The 26594-nt window shown below is 37.4% G+C and overlaps 1 protein-coding gene and 2 long non-coding RNA genes across 3 annotated transcripts in view; 1 reads left to right on the forward strand and 2 right to left on the reverse strand.

The window, feature by feature from the left end:
• The window catches only part of LOC138404331 (uncharacterized), a 265328-nt gene that overhangs the window by 124077 nt on the left and 114657 nt on the right, over positions 1–26594 (forward strand). The window lies entirely within an intron of this gene.
• LOC117994833 (dymeclin) lies at positions 1766–16877 on the reverse strand. The gene is made up of 17 exons (XM_034982805.2): positions 16739–16877; positions 15804–15944; positions 15054–15200; positions 14202–14328; positions 13634–13788; positions 13051–13170; positions 11480–11616; positions 10604–10816; positions 9715–9794; positions 8742–8864; positions 8084–8209; positions 7139–7301; positions 6584–6682; positions 4751–4809; positions 3608–3778; positions 2813–2938; positions 1766–1921 (listed from the first exon to the last, which is right to left on the reverse strand). The coding sequence occupies exons 2-17, from the start codon at positions 15941–15943 to the stop codon at positions 1772–1774; spliced, it is 2136 nt and encodes a 711-aa protein (XP_034838696.1). The 5' UTR covers position 15944; positions 16739–16877; the 3' UTR covers positions 1766–1771.
• On the reverse strand, positions 18974–20164 carry LOC138404323 (uncharacterized). The gene is made up of 2 exons (XR_011238323.1): positions 19367–20164; positions 18974–19269 (listed from the first exon to the last, which is right to left on the reverse strand). It is a non-coding gene; the product is annotated as an uncharacterized lncRNA (long non-coding RNA).

Here is a 26594-nt window from a genome sequence, read left to right on the forward strand (position 1 = left end):
TGCAATGTGTCACTACTTAGAAAATTGTACAATCAGCGGAGTACATTTCATAAAATTCACAAAATTTCTCAAAATATACTGAAATAACTATATAAAAAAACGTTCGGGCGCCATTTGTAAGGGTGGTAAATTGGGCGGAATAGAAATATACCCGGATACGGAATAATCTACCACCTTACAAAGATTAGAGGAAAAAAAATAATTTACTTTACTGATCTATCTACCTAGTAAAGAATAGAAGCTAGCCGTCGACTCCCTTGTAATGTATATGAGGTGTTATAAATGAAATTTGCTAGATGTTAGGCAAAATTGTTTTTAATGTAACTTTTACCGGGGTCGCTTAATACATAGTGATGGCTAATAATGCTTAGTTATTCTAGCTTAATGCCAAGACTTAATTTAGATACATTAGAATGCCTTAGGTAGATAGTACATAAAATCTATGTTTTAAATTTAAGATGCCATTGGCATGGAATAGACAATGACACAGTAAAATTTATAAATTGTTTCAAAATAAAAGCTCAGTAGTAAAGACAGGGTTCTTACTGTACACATACACTAAGAAGGTTCACTAAACTGTTCAGGATACAAACATTTGCTTACTTGTAGGTGCGAAGACTGCAAGGTAGCTGGACGGCATCGGCCAAGATCCAAAACTCAATTTATTTGATTCTTCACAACCGAAATGTTTCATTACAAAGATTTTCACCAAGTCTTATCCATAGCAATTAAGTTGTCCACGTGAATGTGCAAAAGAAATAAATACGAAAACCGAAAACGCAAACGGAAAACTAAAACGGAAAACTGAAGCTAAACGTAAAACGTAAACGTAAACCCTGTAACAAAGAAAAACAAGATTATAATTTGTGCTGTGTGAAAATTTCGACACGTGGAATTTTCCCGATCAAACACAACTCACCTATTGAACTCCTAGCCACCAATGGTTTTCAGAAGTCCACCCACAACCCATTATCCTCATTTATTTGGGAAGATAAAATAACTGGAACTGGAATGAAATCATAAAATTAGGATTTTCTCTAACCAAACCGCCATTTTGTCGAATCCACATTACTTGATTTTTCACTCACCATAATTGATGAAACATTGAAATACGTTAGGATGACTAAAATTTATAACTATTGTATTTTCCCAGGCGAAGCCATGGGCGAAAAGAATGAGATTTTCCTGGAACGAAAAAAATTCGTCTTCACATGTTGACTCCAGGAAAATTCTAAATCTCACCTATCGGTGTTGCCAGACGCAACCCGAGTGTGGCCGCTCTCAGTTAGTTTGATCATGAAGCCAATTCATTTTTGAATATTTGCGGAACCTAAGGATATATTATAAGAACCGTTTTGTTAATGACTTAACAATAAACAAATGATATTATGGTTTTACTTAATTATTTTGTTTTATTTTTACGACAATTGACAACGAAGCAAACGCCATCTATTGTGGCTCGAATGAACTCTGAACATCGACCCACGCGTAGTTCTGCACCTTGATGCTAGGTGGCACCAACATACTTTGAACAAAATAGATTTTAATTAAAAGCGAAACGCTAATTAGTAGTTCAAAATTTACAACGTCACAGCATTTGCACACTCGCTTATAGCCCGGCGACAAAACTATCGAAACTACAAACTCGCTTCCCGCTGATCGCCAACTCGTTTATAGTTTCTAGTTCTACTCGTTTCTCGTTCATCGTCGGCGGTCGGACTGCCTAAGTCAGGGTTGTCACTAGCTAGTAGCTATGTATACGATCAAATGATCACGCGAGCAGATCGCCGGCAGCCCTGGCGCCACACTCGCTGGCCCAGTAAATGTTCCCACACGCACTGATGAGCGCCCATACGTAGGGCGTGAAGAATTCTTCGGGTCTGTCCTCTTCCACGTAGCGGAACTTTAGATCCGGAAATTTCTGTGGAAAAAAACTAAAAGTTATTTATACAACGTTAGTTTTCATCATCATCAACTGATAGACGTCCACTGCTGGACATAGGTCTATTGTAGAGACTTCCACACGCCACGGTCTTGCACCGCCTGAATCTCGGCTCTCTGCGACTCGTCTGATGTCGTCCGTCCACCCAGTGGGGGGTCTTCTAACACTGCGTCTTTCGGTGTGAGGTCGCCATTCCAGCACCTTGGGACCCCAACGTCTATCGGTTTTACGAACTATGTGCCCTGCCCATTGCCACTTCAGCTTCGCAACCCGTTGAACTATGTCGGTTACTCTAGTTCTCCTACGTTAGTTTTAATATACGCAAAACCTGAAACTAGTTTGTTCAGAATCAGTAACAGAATCGATTGGAATCATTTTTACAACGGGTTATATTTTGACCAAAAAATTACTTTAAAATCCTGCAAGTTTGAACACCGAGTTGAATGACCTCATGCACCAGCTGATTCCAGCCGCGCGAGCGAGAGCGCGCACGATCGACGCTAGCCGTCCCGCTCACTCACAGCCGCTCGCTTGGGGTGACCATGTTTTTGCGGGACAATGACTCAACTCAATAAGTTTTCATTAAATATTTTTGAAATTTTGTATATTTATTCTGTATGTAAAAATATTCAAGACGTGTTTCGGTTTTTGCGTATTCTAAAACTAACATATAAAACGAAAAGCGGACTGACTGATTGATCTGCCAATGCATAGCTCAAACCACTAGACGGATCGGGCTGATTTGGCATGCAGATAGCTATTATGATGCAGGCATCCACTAAGAGAGAATTTTTGAAAATTCAACACCTCAGGGGGTAAAAAAGGGGTTTGAAAATGTCGCGAGCATAAGCTAGTAGAATATATTAGTACCTTAAGCCTATCGCTAGACCACTGTTCCGCACCCTTCTTTATACACTGTAGTACTTCGGTCACGCCTAGATCACCGCCTGTGCCCTCCTGCACCCTCTGCAGCCGTGTTGAGAAGTACCCTATCACCTGTGGGCAACAACCTTTGTCATTTCTTTAATAATGGCTCTAGCGAAGCAAGCGTAATGCTTGTTTTCACTCAATAAGGGGTAGTAAACTGCTATAGTTAGTCCACTAACATCTTAGACTGCACCATCACTTACCATCAGGTGATATCGCAGTCAAGGGCTAACTTGTAATGGGATAAAGAGAACGTAAATCTAGATTATTGACACACAAAAAACAAAAGTTACGACAAAGTCACGGAAATTGAGCTAAGTGAATTTTCAATTCACGCGAGCGTAGCGAGCAAACGGAGCATATTTAAGTCGGTGAACTAGAAAAGTCACGTGAGCAAACTGAGCATATTTAAGTCGGTGAACTAGAAAAGTCACGTGAGCAAACTGAGCATATTTAAGTCGGTGAACTAGAAAAGTCACGTGAGCAAACTGAGCATATTTAAGTCGGTGAACTAGAAAAGTCACGCGAGCAAATAGAGCATATTTAAGTCAGTAAACTTAAAAAAATCACGCGAGCAAACGGAGCATATTTAAGTCAGTTAACCGTCAGAAAAAACAGAACAGACACAGAATATTTGTATATTAACAATAAACAAATATTAACCGAACGAAAAGAGCTTAAATAAGTCACGTAAACATAGCGACCTACAAAAAAATGTCATGTTTGGTGACCACTCACCATCTCGATGTTCTGCGCGATGTGGTGGTGCGCGTGCTGCTGGAACAGCTGCTTCTTGTGCAGCAGCGCGTACACCAGGTTGAGGTTGTTGACCAGTTGATGTGTCAGACACGAGTTGATGATCTCTAGCAACATCCGTAGTACCTCGTCCAGTACCGCTATGTGTTCCATCTGTACACCAAATATTTTAACACTTTCAAATTGGGTTAATGCCTGGTTGGCAGTGGCGTGCAGGTCATAGAGGCATAAATGCACTGCTTACCCTAGTTGTAATAGCTCATTATGACCTGCCAGTAAACAGGTTTCTACCTAACTAATGCCTACCCTGGCTTCAAACACTGTGCACGCCACTGCTGGTTGGGTTATTAGTTTAGAGATTGTGTACAACGGAATTAGCCACAATTTAATGGTGATAATGCAAAACTAAAGCGGTTTCAAACGCGCCCAGGTCTGAGAAGAGCCCAAAACAAACTCAGCCGGGTATTCTTTTTATTATCACCACTTTACAAAATCACTTAAACTTATTAGAACTGCGCGACTTATTTGCAAGCTTTCTTATCATTTAAATCTAAATATATTTAAAAACGCTGACTGACTGACTGATCTATCATCGCACATCTCAAATGACTGAACTGATCGGGTGAAATTTGTCATGAAGATCTATTATGACGTAGACATCGACATCCGCTAAGAAAGGATTTTTGCAATTCAACCCCTAAGGGGTTTGGTAAAGTAGGGGTTTAAAAATTGTGTAGTCCACGCGGATGAAGTCGCGGGCATAAACTAGTAATCCAAAGTCTTTAAGCGAGAAACACTCTTCCATCTCCATCCCCTACTGAACAAAGTTCTCCTTTCAGAATGAGATGGGTTCGGCCATTGTCTATCACGCTGGCCAAACGTGGATTGGCAGACTTCATACACCTCTGAGAATATTATAGAGAACTATCAGGCATGCAGAATGCAGATTCCCTCACGATGTTTTCGTTCACAGTTGAATCAAGTGATACTTAATTACTTACTATGAAAAGTTGTAGGTGCGTGCCCGGTATCGAACCTTGGACCTCCCAAACAGGTGACCAACATCTGAACCTAGTTGCTAGCATGGTTTCCAAACTAAAATATATGAAATATGAATGAACTCACAATTTCTTCTGTCTTCTCTTCAGCGTGATGTGGTAACTCTATACTATTGATATCACCTCCTGAAATGTATACAAAAACTATATGTAAAACCGGTCTCAAGATCTTGTACATAATAGGGTCATGGGCCGTAGTAATAAAATGATGTGATTTTTTGTATAGCGGTAGTTTATGGGGCTAGAATTCATTATTAATTTTTACAAAATCTTGATTTCTATTTCTTTTTTACATAATTAATTATTAACGTCACTGCTGTACAGAAAGCGAATAATGACGTCACAAGGCGTAAACAACAAATATTTTTAAATACATGAAAGGAAAAGTTGACCGACTGACTGACTGATCTATCAACGCACAGCTCAAACTACTGGACGGATCGGGCTGAAATTTGGCATGCAGATAGCTATGACGTAGGCATCCGCTAAGAAAGGATTTTTGAAAATTCAACCCCTGAGGGGGTGAAATAGGGGTTTGAAATTTGTGTAGTCCACGCGGACAAAGTCGCGAGCACAAGCTAGTTTTAACGTTAAAAATAGAGTAATTTCTGCTGGAAAATATTTCTTATGTTAAAAAAATTGAAAAATATTTGTCGCTTACGCATTGTGACATCATTATTCGCTTTCCGTACAGCGTGACGTTAATAATTAATTATGTTAAAAATAAATAACTGTCTGGATTTTTTAAATTATCCTCTTTAATAATGAATTCTAGCCCCGTAAACTACCGGTATACAAAAAAAATCACAGCATTTTATTACTACAGGCTCATATTGCTCTCAGGAAGATTTAGACCTGTCGGCTGTCAATTTAGTTTACAGTGCGACAAACTCAGAACAAGGACTATTAGAAGTAGCCCTATAGTGACGCTTACTGTTAGAGCGAGATAGCTAAATGCATTTAAGCTCTTATTAGAACGTGACAAAATGATTGTGTTTTGTCCTTTTATCACCGTGGCCACTTTTTTTTGTTTGCCAAAATGTATTTGTACGTGAGATTTTGGCAAACAACGTGAAGTGACGACCTCCCTGGCGCAGTGGTGAGCGCTGTGGTCTTAATAGTGGGAGGTCCCGGGTTCGATTCCTAGCAGGGGTTTGGAATTTTATAATTTCTAAATTTCTGGTCTGGTCTGGTAGGCTTCGGCCGTGGCTAGTTACCACCCTACCGGCAAAGCCGTGCCGCCAAGCGATTTAGCGTTCCGGTACGATGCCGTGTAGAAACCAAAGGGGTATGGGTTTAATAAAAACTGCCATACCCCTTCCAGGTTAGCCCGCTATCATCTTAGACTGCATCATCACTTACCACCAGGTGAGATTGCAGTCAAGGGCTAACTTGTATCTGAATAAAAAATAAAAAGTGAGGTTATGTTGACTCAAGCATTGTAAATAAATAAAAAATTGGTCCGTTTTGTTGTTTTGTTGTTTTTGAAGTTATTATGCAATGGTGGGTTGCAGTATACTAGGCTACAATAGCCGAAGCGAACGTAAAATAGACGGAATAACATTTCACAAGTACCTCTGCTTGAGCGAGAGGGACTGAGGGGGCCACGCTAGTTGCATAGCTGAGGGCCTAACATGCGCCCCGCGAGAAAATTTTGTCTACGCATTATCTCGTGTTTTTTCATACAAATAAGACGAGTAAATGCGTAGACAAAATTTTCTCGTGGTGCGGTGGACATATCTTTGTCGACAAGGCTAACGTTGCCGTCAAGTGTACCCCTTGTTCTTGTTTGAATATTCTAAGCCTTTGTTCTCCAACAGCGCCCCCCTGTCAATGTCATTCAAGTGCCAAGAGAGCCTTGTCGCACTGTAGTTTAGAGATAGGTTGAAAAAGTACTAACCCTCAATTTCACTACAAAGCCTAGCTCTTCTTTTGGTCAACGTTTCGAACAACGATATTAACCTTTGGGCCACGTAAGGGTGCAGATTCCTAAATTCACCTGAAAATATTTTAAAAAAAAATTATATTTAAAAAACATACATTTCTCCCATACATAAAGCGAGAAAGAAACCGAGTGAGCGAAGTGAGTGTGATTTTTTTAACCGACTTCAAAAAAAGGGGGAGGTACTCAATTCGACTGTATGTTTTTTTGTATGTTTTTTACGCGATTTCTAAAATTTAGTCAAATTAAGCATCGACTTAAGTAAAATTAAGGACCAACTTGTGAAATTAAGCACCAACTTTAGTAAAACTAGGCATCAAGTTTAGAAAACAAAACACTACCTTTAGTAAAATTAAGCATTTAACTTAAATAAGAATCTACTTAAGTAAGCTAAGCACCAAACTGAGTGAAGCGCAACGATAGCGAAAGCGAAGTGAGCGCATAATTTTGTTCTTAAAAACCAGTTAAGTAACTAAACGCGAGCGAAGCGAGCGCGATTATTTTGATACTCACAGCTCATATTAGCAATGGCGGCTAGACAGTTAGTATGCAGGTACTTGTCCCTCACTCGCGCCATGTTGTATTGCAGTGCTCGAACCACAACCAACACCATCAGGCCCCCGAGTGATATCTCCGATATGGATCGTTCCGTGTACCAGGGGATGTTTTTTAACATCTGAAAACAAAAGTTTTTGAGTTTGTTTTGGGCTTTTCTCAGACCTGGGCGCGTTTAGAACCCTCGTAGCTTTAGTTTTAAGTACGTATTAATTATCACCACTATATCATATCATCTTACAAATAAAAATTTATGACAATCAGGAAGCGTAAAATTTTACCAATTCTGAATAAATAATTTGAGTTTGAGTTTGAGAAGATAATTTTCAATATCATCAAAAATATCTTATACTAGCTTATGCTCGCGACTTTGTCCGCGTGGACTACACAAATTTCATACACCTATTTCACCCCCTTAGGGGTTGAATTTTTAAAAATCCTTAATTATTTTTTTAAATAGACTATAGTTTTAAAGTTATCAGTAATATAAGTCCCGCAAATTGCTATTGCGCGTAGCCGACATTTTAGTGACGTCAGCACTAGACTGAAGTTTCGAGCTGATGGTATATTTTGATTTCGGCTGACGTCAAAATGACGTCATTTCGATGTTAATGAGGCATGGTTCCAGCGCAATAGCGATTTGCGGGACTTATAATACTCACAATACTGCACAAACGTAGCGTCCACTTAGGGATACATAATATCATTTATCCTGAGGATGTTACTTCAATTCCAGTCAAGAAGGTGCTGCTGTATTTGGCGGCCACAGGATTTGACAAGGAAGTGTGAAGTGGAGGCAAACAATAGATCGGAGATGGTCGCAGTGATTCAGGGATAGCAAGGACCTGTATAGCCCCAAAGAAGATGATGATGAAGAAGAAGAAGAAGAAGAAGAATACTCACAATTAAATGCACGTTCTTGATAAGGGCGTCGTCTTCAGTCAGTATTAGCAGCACTATGAGCGACATGTAGATGTGATGGGAGTTGCTGTCAGGGGCGTTATATAATACTTGTAATATAGGCACTATCTGAAACAAAATATAATGCGTAAAAACAGGCCAAGTGCGAGTCAGGCTCGCGCAACGAGGGTTCCGTACTACAGTCGTATTTTTTCGACATTTTGCACGATAATTCAAAAAATATGATGCATAAAAATAAATAAAAATCTGTTTCAGAATGCACAGGTAAAATGAGAGAAAAAAAATCCCTTTCATATGATACCCCACTTGATATCTTAGTTATCTTACTTCAAAAATTGAAAATACTAATTATTAGTTCATGACCACAATTTAATTTTTTTTTGTGTGATGTAACCACGAATTCACGGTTTTCAGATTTTTCCCCGAATGTCTGCTATAAGACCAGTGGCGTGCACAGGAGTTCAAGCCAGGGTATGCATTTAGGTATAAACTTATTTTACGGCAGGTTATAATTAAAAAATAAGCATTGATTTCTTACAATGAGGGTAAGCAGTGTGTTTATGCCTCTATGAGCTGCACGCCACTGTATAAGACCTACCTTCACTGACTGCTATAACACTTCAAAACGCGTCATACTCACCAAATGTTCGACATTAGCCACGTTGCTGACATGTCTCTTGTAAGCCTTGCAAGAGTGCAGCATCAGATATAGCAATAGAGTTGAGTGCTCACACCCCGCTGTAGAGCATAACGCTTTGTGTAACTGGGAATAACAAAAAATAGAATAGAATATAATCAGGAGCGGATCCAGCCCTTAAAAAAGGTTGTGGGCACAGCCACCCGAGCCAATCGGCCAAGTGCGAGTCGGAGTATAAATTTTCTCATGATCGATACAGTGCATTCCTACATAATTATCTAGGTTCACATATAAATAAATAAATAAAAATCATTTTTATTCGAATAAACTTTTACAAGTACTTTCGAATAGTCGGATGCATCTACCACTGGCTCGGAATGCCTGTCCTACCGAGAAGAACCAGCAAGAAACTCGGCGGTTGCTCTTTTCAAATACCAATTTGATATAGGTACAAGATTATGCCATGTATAAAATAGTATTTGCAGACTTGTGCGTTGCTGGAATGAGCTGCAGGTCAAATCTTCAGGTCAAAGCTCTTTTATCATTTAGATAATCTTCAATTGTGTAATATGCTTTTTTCATGAGCATATTTTTAATAGATTTTTTAAACTTGTGCAAAGGTAAGTCCAAAATAGTTTGCGGGATTTTATTATAAAAGGTAATACCCATACCCACAAATGACTTTTGGACTTTCCTGAGGCGGAAGGCAGGAGCTGCAAGCTTGTTTCTGTTTCTAGTTAACCTATTGTGTAGATCACCAATTTTCTTGTAACTATTCTAGAATATTTTGTCTTACAAAAATTATGTTATTATAAATATAAATATCTTCCCATCATCTAATATGTCACATCTTTGTGTAAGTATAATTAGCAGAGCTAGCCCGGAGTTTCTGTTATTTTATTATTGTTTGTTATTTTTTTTTAAATATGATAAAAATGAGAGAAATAAATAAATGAGAGATTAAAAAGTGACTTACAGCTGCCATGTCTATCCGAGGTGGTGTAACCTGTGAGACACTGCCATTTGTATCTCTATGTGGAGTTGTGGTCGAATTTTCTGGAATTAAAGAGTTATTGAGAAAAAGGCCCCTCTTTGATAATGAGGCCCCCAACCTTGTACTGTAAGCCACTCACTAAATGGGGGCCTTTATTTAAATGGTGCTCAGTTTTAGGCACTTCACACACTTTCTTTAAAACAAGAGTGAATAGGCATCTTCTAGGTAAACGCGTCCCATCTTAGGCTGCATCATCACTTTCCATCAGGTGTGATTGCGGTCAAGCGTTTGCCTATAATGAATTTTAAAAAAACTTCCATTATAGGGCACATTACTGAATTTCATAGTAAATAATATAATTTGCTAGTAAATAACCAAAATGTGAAAAAAGGACACAAAGATTACAATGTACAAGAAATGTAGATTTACTAAAAATTTTGGGCTGTATTAGGTCCGCACAGGAGTTATGATTATTTTTAGTCTGTTTTAAAGAGAGTTCAATATAAGGAGTGGACTGAAAACCGAAAGGTCGACGGTTCAAACCCCACCCGTTGCACTATTGTCGTACCTACTCCTAGCACAAGCCTGACGCTTAATTGGAGAGGAAAGGGGAATATTAGTCATTTAACATGGATAATATTCTTTAAAAAAAAACAACAACAAAACAGCAAGACCCTTAAGAGCACAAAAATAGATGAGTCTAGTTTTAAAATGGAGGACTTAAATATTGAAAAGGCCTCTTTTTAATCCTAGAGATCCTCGTAAATCCGTCGTCTTTTCTGCTATATCTAAGGCCTCTTTTCAAGGAGGCCTGAATAGTAGGGCCCCCTAATCAAAGGAGCCTCCATAAAACTGCAGGATTAAAACTTACCAGCGGTATCGTCGCAGTGCAATAGCGCCGTTCTATACAAATTATCGTCGCTAATACAATGATTTGCCAACGCAAGTAATAACAAACACGACTGGTTAGCTACAGGATGCTCTTTTTTCAATCGATCAAGTAATTCGTGCCGGTGTAATGGTGGATTGGTGTATATGGTTTGACGTGCGGTCGCGTTGAATGTTAGCATGCTCCAGAGACTTGCTGAAAAACAAAACCAATACTGGTCACGAATACTTAAGGGGACTCAGTTCGGTGCTTTCTTCATACAAACGTAGGAGGGAAATTACAACAATATTCGATATTTTACGCACAAAATTAAGAATTATATCGATTTATCTCGTCATTATCTAGGTTTATTGATATATAAAACATTGAAAAAAATATTGATTTAAAAGTTATGAGGCTCAAAAGATTCCTATTTTAACACTTAATTAATGACAACTTTGGATGTAAATAAATAAGATTAGGGATATGAAAATTCTAAAACAATTTTTGTGAAAATCATCGTGCCTCTCAACTTTCTCATACAATGTCAAGTGAAAAGCAAACATGTTACCCACGTGCGCTGCCAATTTCGGTCGAGCGTCCTGCGTCACCTTAACACATGGTTACAGGTCAAAAAATCGTAAGTAAATACTTACAATTTTTTAAATTAAATAATTTACTTTAAAAAAATTACAAAGACCAAGGCCTCTTTTATGCAGAGGCTTCGAAAAATCAGTAAGTGGTGCTAACTGCTAAAATTAAAGTGAAAAATAACTAGTTTAAAATAATACATGTCAAGCCCCTGGGCCCCTCTAAAGCGGGGGCCTCAAAGATTTTATAACTAATGTAATGTTTTTAAATAATTATAAACATACTCACAAGCGATATTAATTAACATACTGCCAGGCCCCTGGGCCCCAAACTGTGGTGGTGCTGGAAGCATACTTGATAAATTTGTTAATAATGTCTTCACTAATAGAGGCGCGTGCATTCCGTATCTACCTTGAAATAATGTTCTGAAAAAAAAATGAAAGATATTAAAAAAGAAATAATTATTGTAAAACAAACTTAAAATTAACTCATAACCTTCACGAGCGTAGTACGCACAAAAATTTCTTTTTTTACTATTACCGAATAGAATATGATTTCGAAGTCACTAAATAAAATGTTTTAAGTTTTAATAAATTGACAAAGTATAATATTATATTGGGCCGATTCTCTAGTACACAATCTCTAAACTAAACTAAATTAACAGGTCTAAAGCTAGTGCTTTCCTTTTCCGCAAGCAAAAGTATGAAAGGGATAGCAATAGATTTAGACGTGATATTTTAGTTTAGTTTAGGGATTGTGTACAAAGGAATAGGCTACTTGACAATTTTTTTAAGTTGGTCTTAAATGGTTAATATTTGTCCTATTATATCAAAAAAATTAACACTATATTTTTTTGCGCCCTAAAAACCGTAAAACTTTAATTTAAAAAAATATTTTTCTTAGACAGGTGAAAACACTGTCGGCCATGTTTGGCCGATAGATTATCTGTGCTCTGACGTCATGCATTTGTAAACAACAGTATAACCACAGGGTTATACTGTTGTTTACAAATGCATGACGTCAGAGCACAGCTAATCTATCGGCCAAACATGGCCGACAGTGTTTTCACCTGTCTAAGAAAAATATTTTTTTAAATTAAAGTTTTACGGTTTTTAGGGCGCAAAAAAATATAGTGTTAATTTTTTTGATATAATAGGACAAATATTAACCATTTAAGACCAACTTAAAAAAATTGTCAAGTAGCCTATTAGCCACACTGTAAACTTAAGAGAAAAATATTCTGACCACCTCCAGCTTCACTTAGAAGGAATTTATGGCTTTTTTTTTAGGTTCCGTACCTCAAAAGGAAAAACGGAACGGTCTGTCTGTCTGTCTGCCAAGAAACCTACAGGGTACTTCCCGTTGACCTAGAATCATGAAATTTTACAGGTAGGTGGGTCTTATAGCTGGCTTTAGGGGAAAAATCTGAAAACCGTGAATTTAGGCTTACATCACACAAAAAAATTAAATAGTGGTCATGAACTAATAATTAGTATTTTCAATTTTCTAAGTAAGATAACTACATCGAGTGGGGTATCATATGAAAGGTCTTCACCTGTGCATTCTAAAACAGATTTTTATTTATTTTTATGTATCATAGTTTTTGAATTATCGTGCAAAATGTCGAAAAAATACGACTGTAATACGGAACCCTCACTGCGCGAGCCCGACTCGCACTTGGCCGGTTTTTTCTTAGTGGAGATCAACAAAGAGTACCTGCATATAAATTCTTAAGTTTTTAGACTCAGTGGTTTGAGCTGTACATTGATATATTACTCAGTCAGTTTATCCTTTTATAAGTAGAAAGCCCGAGTTTTTTTTGGATTTATATGCTGTGGGTGAATACAATTCAATCCTACCTGTATATCAAAGAAGTCTCGACCAATCTTGTCTGTCCGTGCACGCCCGCAAACATATATACAGACATGAGTACCAGAAGTGTATTTATACATTCCAAATGTAGGTAGTATGTGTTGTCTCTGTGAAAAAAATAATAGAATAAACTGTTAAATAAATACTAGTGTTCTACAATTTTTCTCATAAGTTATTAGCTGACCCCACTCCGTGCTTCGCTCGGATGAGATTACTGAGCAACCTTGCCTAGTGGGGGCCTACGTTTTTGAGAGGCCCTACATGTGAAATCTCAAGTTTCAGGACCCAACAGTTTGAGCTGTATAGATATGTGGAATAAAATGTAATCCATACAGTACTTATTGAGAATACTTGCAAATAAACAGGCTGGGCTGCCATTACTTTATATAATGCAGTGATTGACTAACACACATGTGTTAACTAACAAAAATACCTATCAATAGAAAATCTAGAGTATAAGCCGCAAGCGTAACGAGCGCAAGACTTAAAATGTAGTAACCGTCCAAAAATTGTAAAAATTAAATCAATCAAAATGAAAAGAATTATTGGACAGTGTTGAAACACACTTACGTGATTGGAACATCAATAATGAGACCAATGAGAGCATCTATAAGCATCTCAACCCGACTCTCCCCACTCATTGGTTTGGAAGACACTTGGTTGTCTGTGGCACTCACTTCTTGTATGGGGGAAGACGGTGGCGACTGATCTTGTGGCATGGGGGACTAAAACAAGCAGTTATTTCGAAATCAAAATGAAAAAAGTTAACATTAAAAAATAAAATTAATTGAAAATACATAGTTACAGCCTAAAAACATAAAAACTTGCGCTGGGGGCGCCACTAGCACTAGAGGAGTATAAGTATATTATGGTCCTATATAAATTAGTTCTATGGCTTTTCAGCAACATAGCAAGGTATTTTATTTTTCTAAACATGCTTTACAAGAAATTTTCTAGGTTACAATATAAAAAGAAATGAAAATATATTTTTGGGGCCCATCTCGAGCTAAGGGCCTAAGTGTTTTGCAACATTAGCAGTAAAAGTAATAGATTAGTTCAATAGATGACTGTCATATTAGGGCCCCCTCCAGCCAGGGGCCTTACCTCTAGAATACTATTATAGGCGAGAAAAACTTACATTGACCGTCCTAGCCTGTACATCCAGATGTATGCAGAGTTCATACTCCGGCACCATTTCCACCAGGTACTTTGTGACAGCCCGTATCACAAACAAAGCATTGTAGCTTTGCCATGCCAGCATTACACTGGGGAAAAAAACTTTTTTTAACCCCTAGTTATTCACTTTTTAGCCATCACCGGCTCACTACAGAGCACGGATCTCCTCTCAGAGTGAGAAGAGTTTTGGCTATGGTCTACCACGCTTGCCATGTGCAGATTGGTAGACTTCACACACCTTTGAGAACATTATAGAGAACTCTCAGGCATGCAGGTTTCCTCACGTTGTTTTCCTTCACCGTTAAAGCAAGTGATATTTAATTAATTAAAACGCACAACTCCGAAAAGAGGTGCGTGCCCGGGATCGAACCCCCGACCAACGATTAGGAGGAATACGTAATTAATTTCACCATTAATTACATCGTTATCTTACAATTCCATAACCTAAATTTATAAAACGAAAAGGTGACTGACCAACTGACTGACTGATCTATCAACGCACAGCTCAAACTACTGGACAGATCGGGCTGAAATTTGGCATGCAGATAACTATTATGACGTAGGCACCCACTAAGAAAGCATTTTTAAAAATTTAACCCCTAAGAGAGTAAAATAGGGGTTCGAATTTTAAGTAGTCTACGTGGACGACGTCTCGGGCATAAGCTAGTTGATAATACAAAAGTGTACAATGGTACCCAATTTGAATATAGGATTTGAGTTTGATTATAAAATCCTGAGTTGCCACTGCCGGGAATCAAACCCACTAAGACCACAGCGCTCACTACTGCGCCAAGGAGGTCATCGGTTCACTTACTTGTCGGAATTGGGCGCTGCAAGCAACTCCGTAGCGCGGGTTATGAACACTTGCACCAAGGAACCCAAATTCCCAGTCTGAGGGTTGTGCTGCAGGAATTTCTGCAGCAGCGCGTCAGAACATGTGTCGAACAACAACTGTTCATCACTGAAAAACAATAAAAAAAACCTGGTAAAGTGTGAGTCAGATTAGCACACAAAGGGTTCTGTCGTACATGCTAATAAATACTTTTATGAATAACATCATATAGATACCTATATGATGTTTTGTCGGTCTCAACGACAGACAGTGCTCTTCAAACGTCACGTCATTCTAAAGGCCGACCTACATTATTTTCGGCAGCGTATTGTACCAACCTGCCAAATTTCATGATACTAGGTCAATGGGATGTACCCTATAATAGGCTTTCATAACAGACACAATAGACAGACGTACAGACAGACAGGCAACAAAATGATCCTATAAGGGTTCCTTTGCTCATGTGCTCCTAGAGTGCACGGGAGTAGCAGATCAACGCGAACGCCATTTAGGTTCCCCAACCTCACTCCATGAAGCCCTCGGCAACCTGGGCGGTCTACTCGGCTTCTGGAGCGAGCTTGGATGGCTGGAGTGAAGACTTTAGCGGGGAGGGGCAATGCACGCACAACAGACGGAAACGTTTAAGTGTGGAAACCAGCCAAGAGTGAAGAAAAAGAAGAAGGTGAAGGGTTCCTTTTTCCTTTTGATCTACGGAACCCTAAAAACACTTACGCATCATTCGGAATCTGTATATTGAATGCCAGCAATTGGTTCCAGAATGGATCATTTGGGCTTATGACCTCGTTTGAACAAAATCTTGCCAGCAGCTCATTGTTTGATATATCCGAGTACTTACTGACAGCAATACCCATCCTGAAAATAAAGGATAGATAAATCTATTTCATAATTTTTATGGTAGTGTTTTTACCTACACTACAAGGAAATATCTAATTTTCTAAATCCATACTAATATTATAAATACGAAAGTGTGTCTGTCTGGCTGTCTGCTAGCTTTTCATGGCCCACAGTTTAACCGATTTTGATGAAATTCGGTACAGAGTTAGCTTAAATCCCGGGGAAGGACATAGGTACTTTTTATCCCGGAAAATCAAAGAGCTTCCGCTGGAATTATAAAAACCTAATTCCACGTGGACGAAGTCTACTACAAAAACAAATTAGGTATTCTGAGATACTGTGTAATAATCAAACCTTTCATTTCAACCAAAGTGTTAATCAATTGGGTTGAACAGTGTAACAACTAACAGTGGCACATCACTGTTTTTTTTTTAATTCAGAGATAGTCTTGCGCTTGACGACAATCATGCTTAATAAAAACCCTTCGCTCTATGTTAGAGCGCGCTCGCCTTGAAGATATACGCTTGGAAATGATAAATTTTAATGTTTTTTTTCAACAATATTCTACTACGTAGTTTAAAGAAACTAGAACATGTTTCGACCTTTAAAATACTGCGCGGGGCTCTCAAACTTAATAAAAAGAAGTAATAAAATCATCATATTACACTAATTAATGAGCCCATCATTTAATTAAAGCCGGTAAATTGGTACAAATTAAGCGTTTACAAAATCTATTATTTCCCTAACTTCTAACAAAGACTTCCGCAGCCTGTTTGGAAAAGATGCCTCTCAGATAAATATATATCACTTACCTCAATTAGAATAGTCCCAATTTTTATTTATATAGCTTAGGATTGTTGTTTTATTAAAAATTTATTGACTTGTTTCCATTAGCCACGAAATCATATTATCATCATACTCAGAATATGAAATCCACAGACCAATAACCACCCAATAACATATGAAATAAAAAAGGGCGGGAAACTTCGTACTTGGCGGACGTGAAATTTTCGTGCTTTGTTTTTATTAATTTGTAAATTCAATTTGGAAAAGGATTGGTGTTGTTTTATAGTGTTAATATTGTAGTTTTAGTGACATTTTCATAGTAGTTAGCTGTATATATAGGTAAGTTTTTAAATTTAGTATAGTTTACATTTCAAACTTATGGAGACTCGGCCTCCCGATCCCGGGGGGTCGGATCCCCTGGGATCGTTGAATATTACATCAAAAATGGACGTTTTAATTGCGGCGGTCGAGTCGTCAATGGACACTGACGTGTCCGTTGTGTCCAATGCCGACCAACCGTTGAAAAGAAAAATATTTTCACGCATTTGTATGACCTGTAACAAAAGAAAAAGGAAAACAAAAGGTCGAGATGGAAAAGAAAGGTACAGTTGTGAATGCAAGTGTGAACCTGACAATAATAAAGTTCAGAATGCCCCTTACCCAAATCCACAAACTGAATCCTCAAATCCCACCGATAATAGTAACCAATCTTCACTGCCAAAGCGTGTGCCAATTGGTCGTGCTTATTATCAACAATCCGACAATGCCCCATACGTAATACATGTCCAAAAAGAAATTGAAAAAAGTGATAGCTCAACAACTCTACACCCAATAACTTTTGGTAGATTTTTAAAAAACAACAAGTTTAGTGGTGTTGTAAACGGAAGTGTAAAACGTGTGGGTAGAAATCGCATCAGTATGGCATTTTCTACCTACTTGGATGCGAACAATTTTTTAACAAACCCAATACTTGAACCCGCAAAATACAGGGCGTTTATACCCACATTTAATGTTACTCGCATGGGTGTGGTAAAAGGTGTCCCTAATGATTGGTCCGAAGAGGAAGTCTTACTTAACATGAGTGTTCCACTTGGCTGCGGACCAATCATTAAAATCAGGAGGATGAAAAGAAAAATTGTAGTGAATGATGTAAGCCAATTCATTAACACGGGGACGGTAATAGTTACTTTCGATGGGCAAATACTGCCTACCCGGGTATATATGTGCTACACTGCTTTACCTGTAGAGTTATACATTTACCCCACTGTGCAATGCTACCAGTGTTGCCGTTTTGGACATGTCAAAAATCAGTGCCGGTCAGTGCCAAAGTGTTATAAATGTAGCCAAGGGCATTCTGGCGACACTTGTCAGGTAGAGGAAGAGTATTACCGGTGTTGCCTATGCAAAGGTTCCCATCAAGCCATAAATAAAAAATGCTTAGAGCATAACAGACAGAGAGCAATAAAAGAAACCATGAGCAAAAGTTGTATTTCGTATATGGAAGCAATTAAAATACATCCACCAGTTTCAAACATGTCATATGCCGAAGCTTTGGTTTCAACGCCTGTGCCATCCTCTTCACCACAGGATATACATGGTCCCCAAAAATCTAAACTTCCATCTACTTCAAATTCAATGCCGAATTCGTATAAAAAAACAGTCTTTATAAAGCCAAGATCACCCTCAAAGCATAGCAAAGGCTATGACCGCTCTGCCCACTCAGAAATAATAAGAGATCCTGTTTTACCTAAACAAAAGTTTAATTTTAATAATTATAGTTCTGAAAATAACATGAACATGGCAGACATTATTAAAATATTAATTCAATTATTATCACAATCAAATATAGTTACACCGTCCCACGTTGCCACAGTAATTGAAGCCTTATATCAAATCTCTAATAATAATGGATCACAGAGCCAGAGTGATTCAGTGGAATTGCCTGAGCCTCAACAGTAGAAAACAAGACTTAATATATCTTATTAATAAACATGATCCCTTTCTTATCTGTCTCCAAGAGACATGGTTGAGAAGGGAATTTTTGTTCAAAATGCCGGGGTATGTTTGTCTCAGAGAAGACAGACCTGATGGGTATGGTGGAGTGGCCATACTCATCAAAAATACTCTGACATTTACACCTATCACTCTACCTGTACATAGCGATAACTTATCTGTTATTGCAGTTATTGTAAATAGTATATGTTATGTATCTATATATTTCTCTCGTCCTAATAATGAAATATTTAATGAAATAAATGAAATTTTTAATTTTTTACCGAAACCATTTTTATGTTTAGGGGATTTTAACTCTCATCACGAATTATGGGGATGTTCCACATCAACCTTCTATGGAGAAAAGTTGTTAGATTTAATAAGCTCCCATAACTTGTGCATTCTTAATACTGGGTCTCCAACACGGTTGGCACGGACACCTAGTGCTCCAGATTTGTCCATTTGCACTCCTGATCTAGCTTCATCTCTCACCTGGTCAACCGCTGAATCTACTGGTGGTAGTGATCACTACCCTCTAATTATTACTTTCCCTTTTGAAAAACCTCTAAAACATGTAAGACAGCCACGTTTAAAACATAAACTGACAGATGCAATATGGAGTTTGTATAGTGCAGCCGTTGAAAAGAAAATCAATAATTTACCTGAAATTAGTCATTTGAATATATTAGAATCCTCACAAGCTTTATCTGCAGCTTTAATTGAAGCTGCAGATGAAACTTTTCCAGTAAAAAGGGGTGAGTGCATGGAATTTATTCCATCTCCACCATGGTGGGATGTAGAGTGCACTAATGCTGTTAAAGAAAGGAAAGAAGCAGAAAAACAATTTTGTCAAAATATGACGGATGAAAATTTTGATAATTACTTAAAAATTGCCAATACCACTAAGGAGCTACTTAGGGTAAAGAAATATGAAGGATGGCACAGGTTTTGTAAATCCTTGAATCCTAATGTTTCACCTTCAATTGTTTGGCAAAATATAAGAAGGTTTAGATCTGCATTTAAAGATTCACAACAGAATAAAATATCCCCAGCTCTAGCAGAGCAAATCATGGATCGTTTGGGTCCTCCTTATGTACCTGAATGTCCCATGGCCTTAACGCCCCTAATAGTATCTAATGATAATTATAATAATGTAGATTTGAATTCGCCATTTACACTTAACGAATTGAAAGGCGTACTGTCATCGACTAAGGATTCTGCACCAGGGGAAGACGGGATTCCTTATTCCTTCTTATCGAATCTTGACGACAATATCCTCAGGTACTACCTTTCTTTGATCAACAACGTTATGATGGCGGGTATCGTCCCCGAATCCTGGAGGTCCCAAACTTTGATCTTATTACAGAAGCCGAATAAATCGAGTTCAGATCCAACATCGTATAGGCCAATAGCATTATCGTCGGTATGAGCTAAAACTGCTGAACACCTCATTAAAATCAGGCTGGAATGGTTTTTAGAACATAATACATTATTATCAAGAAACCAGTTTGGTTTTAGGAAAGGTAAATGTACCCTTGACAGCTTGAGCGTTCTTACCACAGACATAAGACTAAGTTTCTCTAAAAATGAGTCTTTGGTTGCTGCCTTCCTAGACATAAATGCCGCCTATGATAATGTAAATATCTCGATTTTAAAAAATAAATTGCTTGCCCTGAATATTCCTAATTTATTAATTAATTTTATTGTAAATATGTTGTACGAAAGATATATAAAGTATTCGTTAGATTCGTCTGAAAATGAAATTATATATAGAACTGTGTGGAAGGGTTTGCCACAAGGCTCTGTTTTGAGCCCTATATTATATAACATTTATACTTACGATTTGGACATTTCTGTTAACAGATATGCAAATGTGCTTCAATATGCAGATGATTTGCTTTTATATGTTGCTGGGCCATCTTTGGATAATATTAGTGAATTGTTAACTTTAGCGTTAAATGCTTTAAAGTGTTGGTTATATAATAATGGGCTAGATTTGTCACCATCTAAAAGCTCTGTTGTAGTATTTTCTCGAAAGCGAAATCTCCCATCTCTTCATATTAATTACAATGGTATTCCGCTAGCAGTTAAAGATAAGGCAAAATTTTTAGGCGTAATATTAGATTCTAAACTTACTGGAGTTCCTCATTTTGAATATGTTTCATTAAGGTGTGAGCGAAATTTGAATATTCTAAAGTGCCTTACAGGAGTATGGTGGGGTGCACACCCTTTTACAATGAGATTGTTATATAATGCTTTAATAAGAAGTGTTTTAGACTATGGAACATTCTTATTACACCCTGGTAATACAACTGCAGCTAAAAAGCTGGATATGATCCAGTCGAAGGCTTTGAGGTTAGTTACAGGTGCGATGAAATCGGCTCCGACAAATTGTCTTCAGGTAGAATGTTGTGATCCGCCCTTATATATGAGAAGACAATTCCTCTGTGATAAATACTTTTTTCGTACATTACAGCTAAGTTCCCATCCGTTATTTTCAAAAGTACGACAACTTGCATATCAGGTTGATACCTGCAATTACTGGACCCATAAAGACTCTCCATGTCTTGTAAAAAGTCTTAGAAAATATGAAAGTTTGGGAGCTCCCACCCATCGAAGTATTACTCTTCCTCTATACCAGCATAACTACAAAAGCCTTATTGCTGTCCCGCAAATTAAATTCGATATAGGATTAAAATTAAAAGATAACCTTAATTCAAAACAGGAATTTACTAACATCGTCAATAATAAATGGCCCGACAGGCACTATGTGTTCACAGATGCTTCTAAGCATGAGGATAGGAGTTGTGTTGGGGTTGGGGTATATCATTCACAATATAAAGGTATACAACAAATTAAACTTCCACCTGAAACTTCCGTTTACACCGGTGAATGTTATGGTTTACTTAAAGCTTTAGAATATGTTTTAATTTTAAAGATACCGAAAACCATAATATTTTCTGATTCCCGCAGTGTTTTAGAAGCTATTAAAAGATTTCCATTCAAATCCCATAAACAGTCTCCAATTGTTTTTGGGATTAGAGATCTTTTATATAAATGTTCACAGAGAAATTGCGATGTTGTCCTAGCTTGGGTACCAAGCCATGTGGGCATTCTCGGAAATGAAAGAGCTGATCAATTGGCAAATGAGGCTATACGCATTGGAGATACTGTCCCATACACCAATTATTGTTCTGACCTGATAAATTTATCCAAAGTATATTTGTATGAAACCTGGGATGGGGTATGGAATAATGATAGTTCAGTAGGTAAACATTATAGAAAAATTCAGACGTCCATTCCGAGAAAACCATGGTTCAGTCGATTAGTTTTCTCCAAAACTGTCACCTCTGTTCTGTGTAGAATACGCTTGGGTCATGTTTGTACACCAGCCCATTTGTACAAGATGAAAATTGTTCCCGATCCTTACTGTTCCTGTGGGGAGTATGGGGACTTGAACCATATTTTCTTTGCATGCACTTTGTATGATCGGTCTGCCTTTCTTGCTCATCTCGAATCATTGCATATACCATTTCCTACATCTATAGTTTGTTTATTATATACTAATTCTTCAAATATTTATAAAGTTCTAGCTTTGTTCCTAGAAAAAAATGATATCAAGTTATAGTATATATGTGGGTATATTATTATTAGATTAGTGAAAACCTTATCCTTTTCCTTTCAAATTCCAAATTCCGATTTTTCAATTTTATCCATAGTTTCCCTAACTTTAAACTTTAATAAATAACAAACCTGACATTGGCTAATCTGTGTAAAGCCAGACAAAAAAAAAAAAAAAAAAAAAAAACATGAAATCATAGCACAGAACTTGTCAAATTCGATTGTCATTGTCACGGAGTCATGAGTCACGGATGAAATATGAATCCATTTTTTTTCGTAAACTGGTTGTAGGTCTAGCCTTTTAGAGCCGTGTGAATCCTTCATGTTTTTATGGTTTTTTTACTCTGTGTAAATTCACTGATTTGACATTACTTCCGGTTATTTATTTTGAAAACTTTGAAAAGTGTTTTCTTTCCGCTGGTATTTTTCAGCTACCTTGCGCCTTGCGACTTGGAATTGATAACTTTTCAGGATATCATTAGTTAGTAAAAGCTAATGAAATGCCCTACAAAGTAAATATAATACACTATTTAAACCCTCAACTAATATGGATTGAAATCCTCGATCCATCTCCATCAGTGCTAAAGAAAGGCCTTTTATTGGAACAAATCGGTGTGGATGGCGTCCTACCTCAAGAAAAGACTGTGGTTTTTATCAAATTGGAAACGGAAATCCGGAAATGTGATGAATGGGTGCCCGCCGCAAGCGTAATTATAAGACATTTGTTACAGAGGAGCGACGAAGTGTGGTTTTCGCCGACTCACATTGAAAGAAGGTAAAGTTTTTTTCACATCATATCATCATGTGTGATGTAAATTGTAAATTGTAACCACAAATCCACGGTTTTCGGATTTATTCCTTTACTTGTGCAGACAAGACCTACCAACCTGCCAGGTTGGTAGGTCTTATAGCACAAGTACATTTCATGGTTCTAGCTCAACGCTCAGGTCAGGTCTATAGGTTTTCTTGACAGACGGACAGATAACGAAGTGATCCTAGAAACGGTTCCTTTTTTTTTTGAGGTATGGAAAAAAAGCGTTCAAGAAGTACTGAATCCATCAGAATTTCAAAATATTTTTTTTACAGATCGTCTATTTTTGATACAAACATCCACAAATACGGCGACCTAATATTCAAAACTAAGGATGGTAAGTTGAAGGAACTTTCCAAAGAGCTAGTGAAAGCAGGCTTAGCTTATTTTGATGAGTGTGAGTTCTACAAGAAACTAAGCTCTGGGCAGCTAAAAACCAAGCTGGACATGTCTCAAACTCAAGCTGTAATAAAAAAATTAGAAAATTCAAAACAAGACAACAATGACTGGAAAAAGTCTATTGAAAAGCAGACATTAGTATTTAGAATGTGGCAAAGTTTTGAACAGTCCTTAACTCAGTCGAACTTAGAAAAACAATGCAATAAGTCTGTAAATACAATGCTGATAAATAAATCTAAAGATTTTGAACTGTGCAAAGATGTAGATGAAAAGTCGGTGGGTAGAGCATGCCATAAACCTAAAACTACAACACTAGATGCAGATGTGGACAAGGGTGTTAAAAAATTACAGTTTTTAACAAAAAAACTATCTTTATATATTAAAGTCAATAATTTATCCTGAAATTGAGGATTTTAAGCCATATTTTTTTAATATGTAAGAATGATAGCCATGTTAAACATGACTAAATAAGAAATATAAAATGTGGCTAATTTTGTCCCACACAATGGAATTAGCCACATTATTGTTATAGTTTAGAAAGTTTTTAGTTTTTTTAATTTAGAAAGTTTTTGAAAAACCACTGTTACTTATTTCATAGTTTTAAGGATTTTTTAGTTTTCTTTTTTGTTGGCAGTTCACTAACTGCCAGCTTTTAATTTTTGATACTACAGTATTATTTTGTAAATCCAAAAAAAACTGCAACTTATTTCATAGTTTTAAGAAGTTTATTAGTTTTCTTTTTTTGTCGGCAGTTCACTGTCAACCTATAATTTTTGAAACTACAGTATTATTTTGTAAATCCAAAAAAAAACTGTAATTTATTTCATAGTTTTAAGAAGTTTTTTAGTTTTCTTTTTTGTTGGCAGTTCACTAACTGTCAATCTATTGATAAGTATTATTTTGTAAATCCAAAAAAAAAAACACTGTTACTTATTTCATAGTTTTGAGAAGTTTTTAGTTTTCTTTTTTTGTTGGCAGTTCACTAACTGTCAATCTATAAATTTGATAAGTACCTATTATTTTGTAAATCCAAAAAAAACCACTGTTACTTATTTCATAGTTTTAAGAAGTTTTTTAGTTCTTTTTTGTTGGCAGTTCACTAACTGCCAACCTATAAATTTTGATATTATTATTTTGAATATCCAAATAAAAACACACTGTTACTTATTTCATAGTCTTAAGAAGTTTTTTAGTTTTCTTTTTTTGTTGGCAGTTCACTAACTGCGAGTTTATTTTTAAGTTTCAGTTTTCATGTTTTGGGATCTTTATGATTTTTTACATATATCTTTGATCTACATTATGTATAGTACGTGACAGGTCGAGATGGCAATGAGATGAGGACGCCCGTATACCCGCATAGCCCCCACGCTAACTCACTACAGGATAACGCGGGTGACGTGCGGGTGTGCGGGGCGTCCCCCCGCCTCATACCAGTCATACCCCGATTGATCTCGACCTGTCGCATACCTATTATTCTTATCGGTAAAAAGTTTCTATACCTGTGCCTTTCTAAACTTAAGGGATGATGTTCACCAGACAAGCCAGGTCGGGCCGCATTGCAAAGCAAAAATCGGCCTACTTAATAGTCGACGCATTTTAAACTGAATCGTCGAGTTATACCTAATGTCTGAACTTTATCGTCGAGTTAAATGTCACAAGTTCACAACTTTATTTCACTTTGATAAAACTTTAATTTTGTTTCAAAATTGGTTTTTTATTATTCTTTGATCCTTCAATTTCAAAAACCACTGATGTCACACAATATCCGAGCCTTCATGATTCATCATTGATCTAATGTTATATGGAAAGCTGCATCAACAGTAGCCGGCAAGAAATATTGTACATCGACCTTTAGAATGAGATTTCGGCTTTGTAGAGCGTTGTCTCTATCGCTCATACCTATGCGGGTGCGGGGCGTCCCCACCCCGTGTTATGTCGACCTGTCGCGTACTATATGTGACATTTTGTCAGTCTCAACAAGGTTTCAACGATATAGACAACGCTCTACGAAACCGCTATCTCTTTCTAAAGGTCGATGTACAATATTTCTTGCCGGGTACTGTACCTAATTGACAGTCATAATTATTATTGTCTAATTTCTTTTTAAAACCGTAATAGCTTACTGGTTAAGATGTCCACTCCACTCCTATTCGGGAGATCAGGGGTTCGATCCCGGGCATACACCCCTAAGACCCTAACTATTCGGAATTATGTGTACGGTGAAGAAAAATATTTCTGAGGAAACCTAAATGCCTGACAATACTACATTATGTTCTCTATGATTGACAGACGTCAAACCCCATTAGGCCAGCGTGGCAGACTGCACTAAACCCTGCAGGGTGATTTCGTAAAACCTGCATCAATCATTATTACAAAATTGTGATTGGCTGAATTTGTGCAATTCTTGTTGCAATAATGCATTGTAGCCTTAGAGATTTGTAGCTGTGAGCGTGTGCGTGTAGTTGTGAGTGAGCGAGCGTCAACCAATCAGAGGTGATTGCGATCGTGACATTGTAGCTGTCATTCTACCGCAATCGCGCAGCTGTTCATTGTGAGAGGAGACTCGTGCTTAGTAGTAGGCCGGAGATTCGTGCCGGCGATGGATTGTGCATGATGTTAATGATGGTATGTTTATCCCACAGAGTACCTATATTGGTTTATCCAAATATTCGGCCGAGTAAGATGCCCATTTTGTGACTTGTGCCTCACTAATCACTGAATTTGATGAGCGATCAAAAGATATCGAGAGATATCTGTAGTTCTTAGTCCGTGTTATAGTGGTTAGCAAGGATAAGTTTAGCTGGATGAGGAGACCTAGTCTTTCAGAATTTTTATAAAATATTTATGCCATTATCCTAATCCTAATCCTAATAATATTATAAATGTGAAAGTGTGGATGTTTGGTTGTTTGGTAGGTACTCAATCATGCAAAAAGTACTGCACGGATTTGGCTGAAATTAGGCTACTTTTTATCCCGGAAAATCAAAGAGTTCCCACGGGATTTTTAAAAACCAAATTCCACGCAGACGTAGTCGCGGGCATCAGCTAGTACAATATAT

Source organism: Maniola hyperantus, chromosome 27, assembly GCF_902806685.2.
Source record: "Maniola hyperantus chromosome 27, iAphHyp1.2, whole genome shotgun sequence".
NCBI classification, from domain to species: domain Eukaryota; kingdom Metazoa; phylum Arthropoda; class Insecta; order Lepidoptera; family Nymphalidae; genus Maniola; species Maniola hyperantus.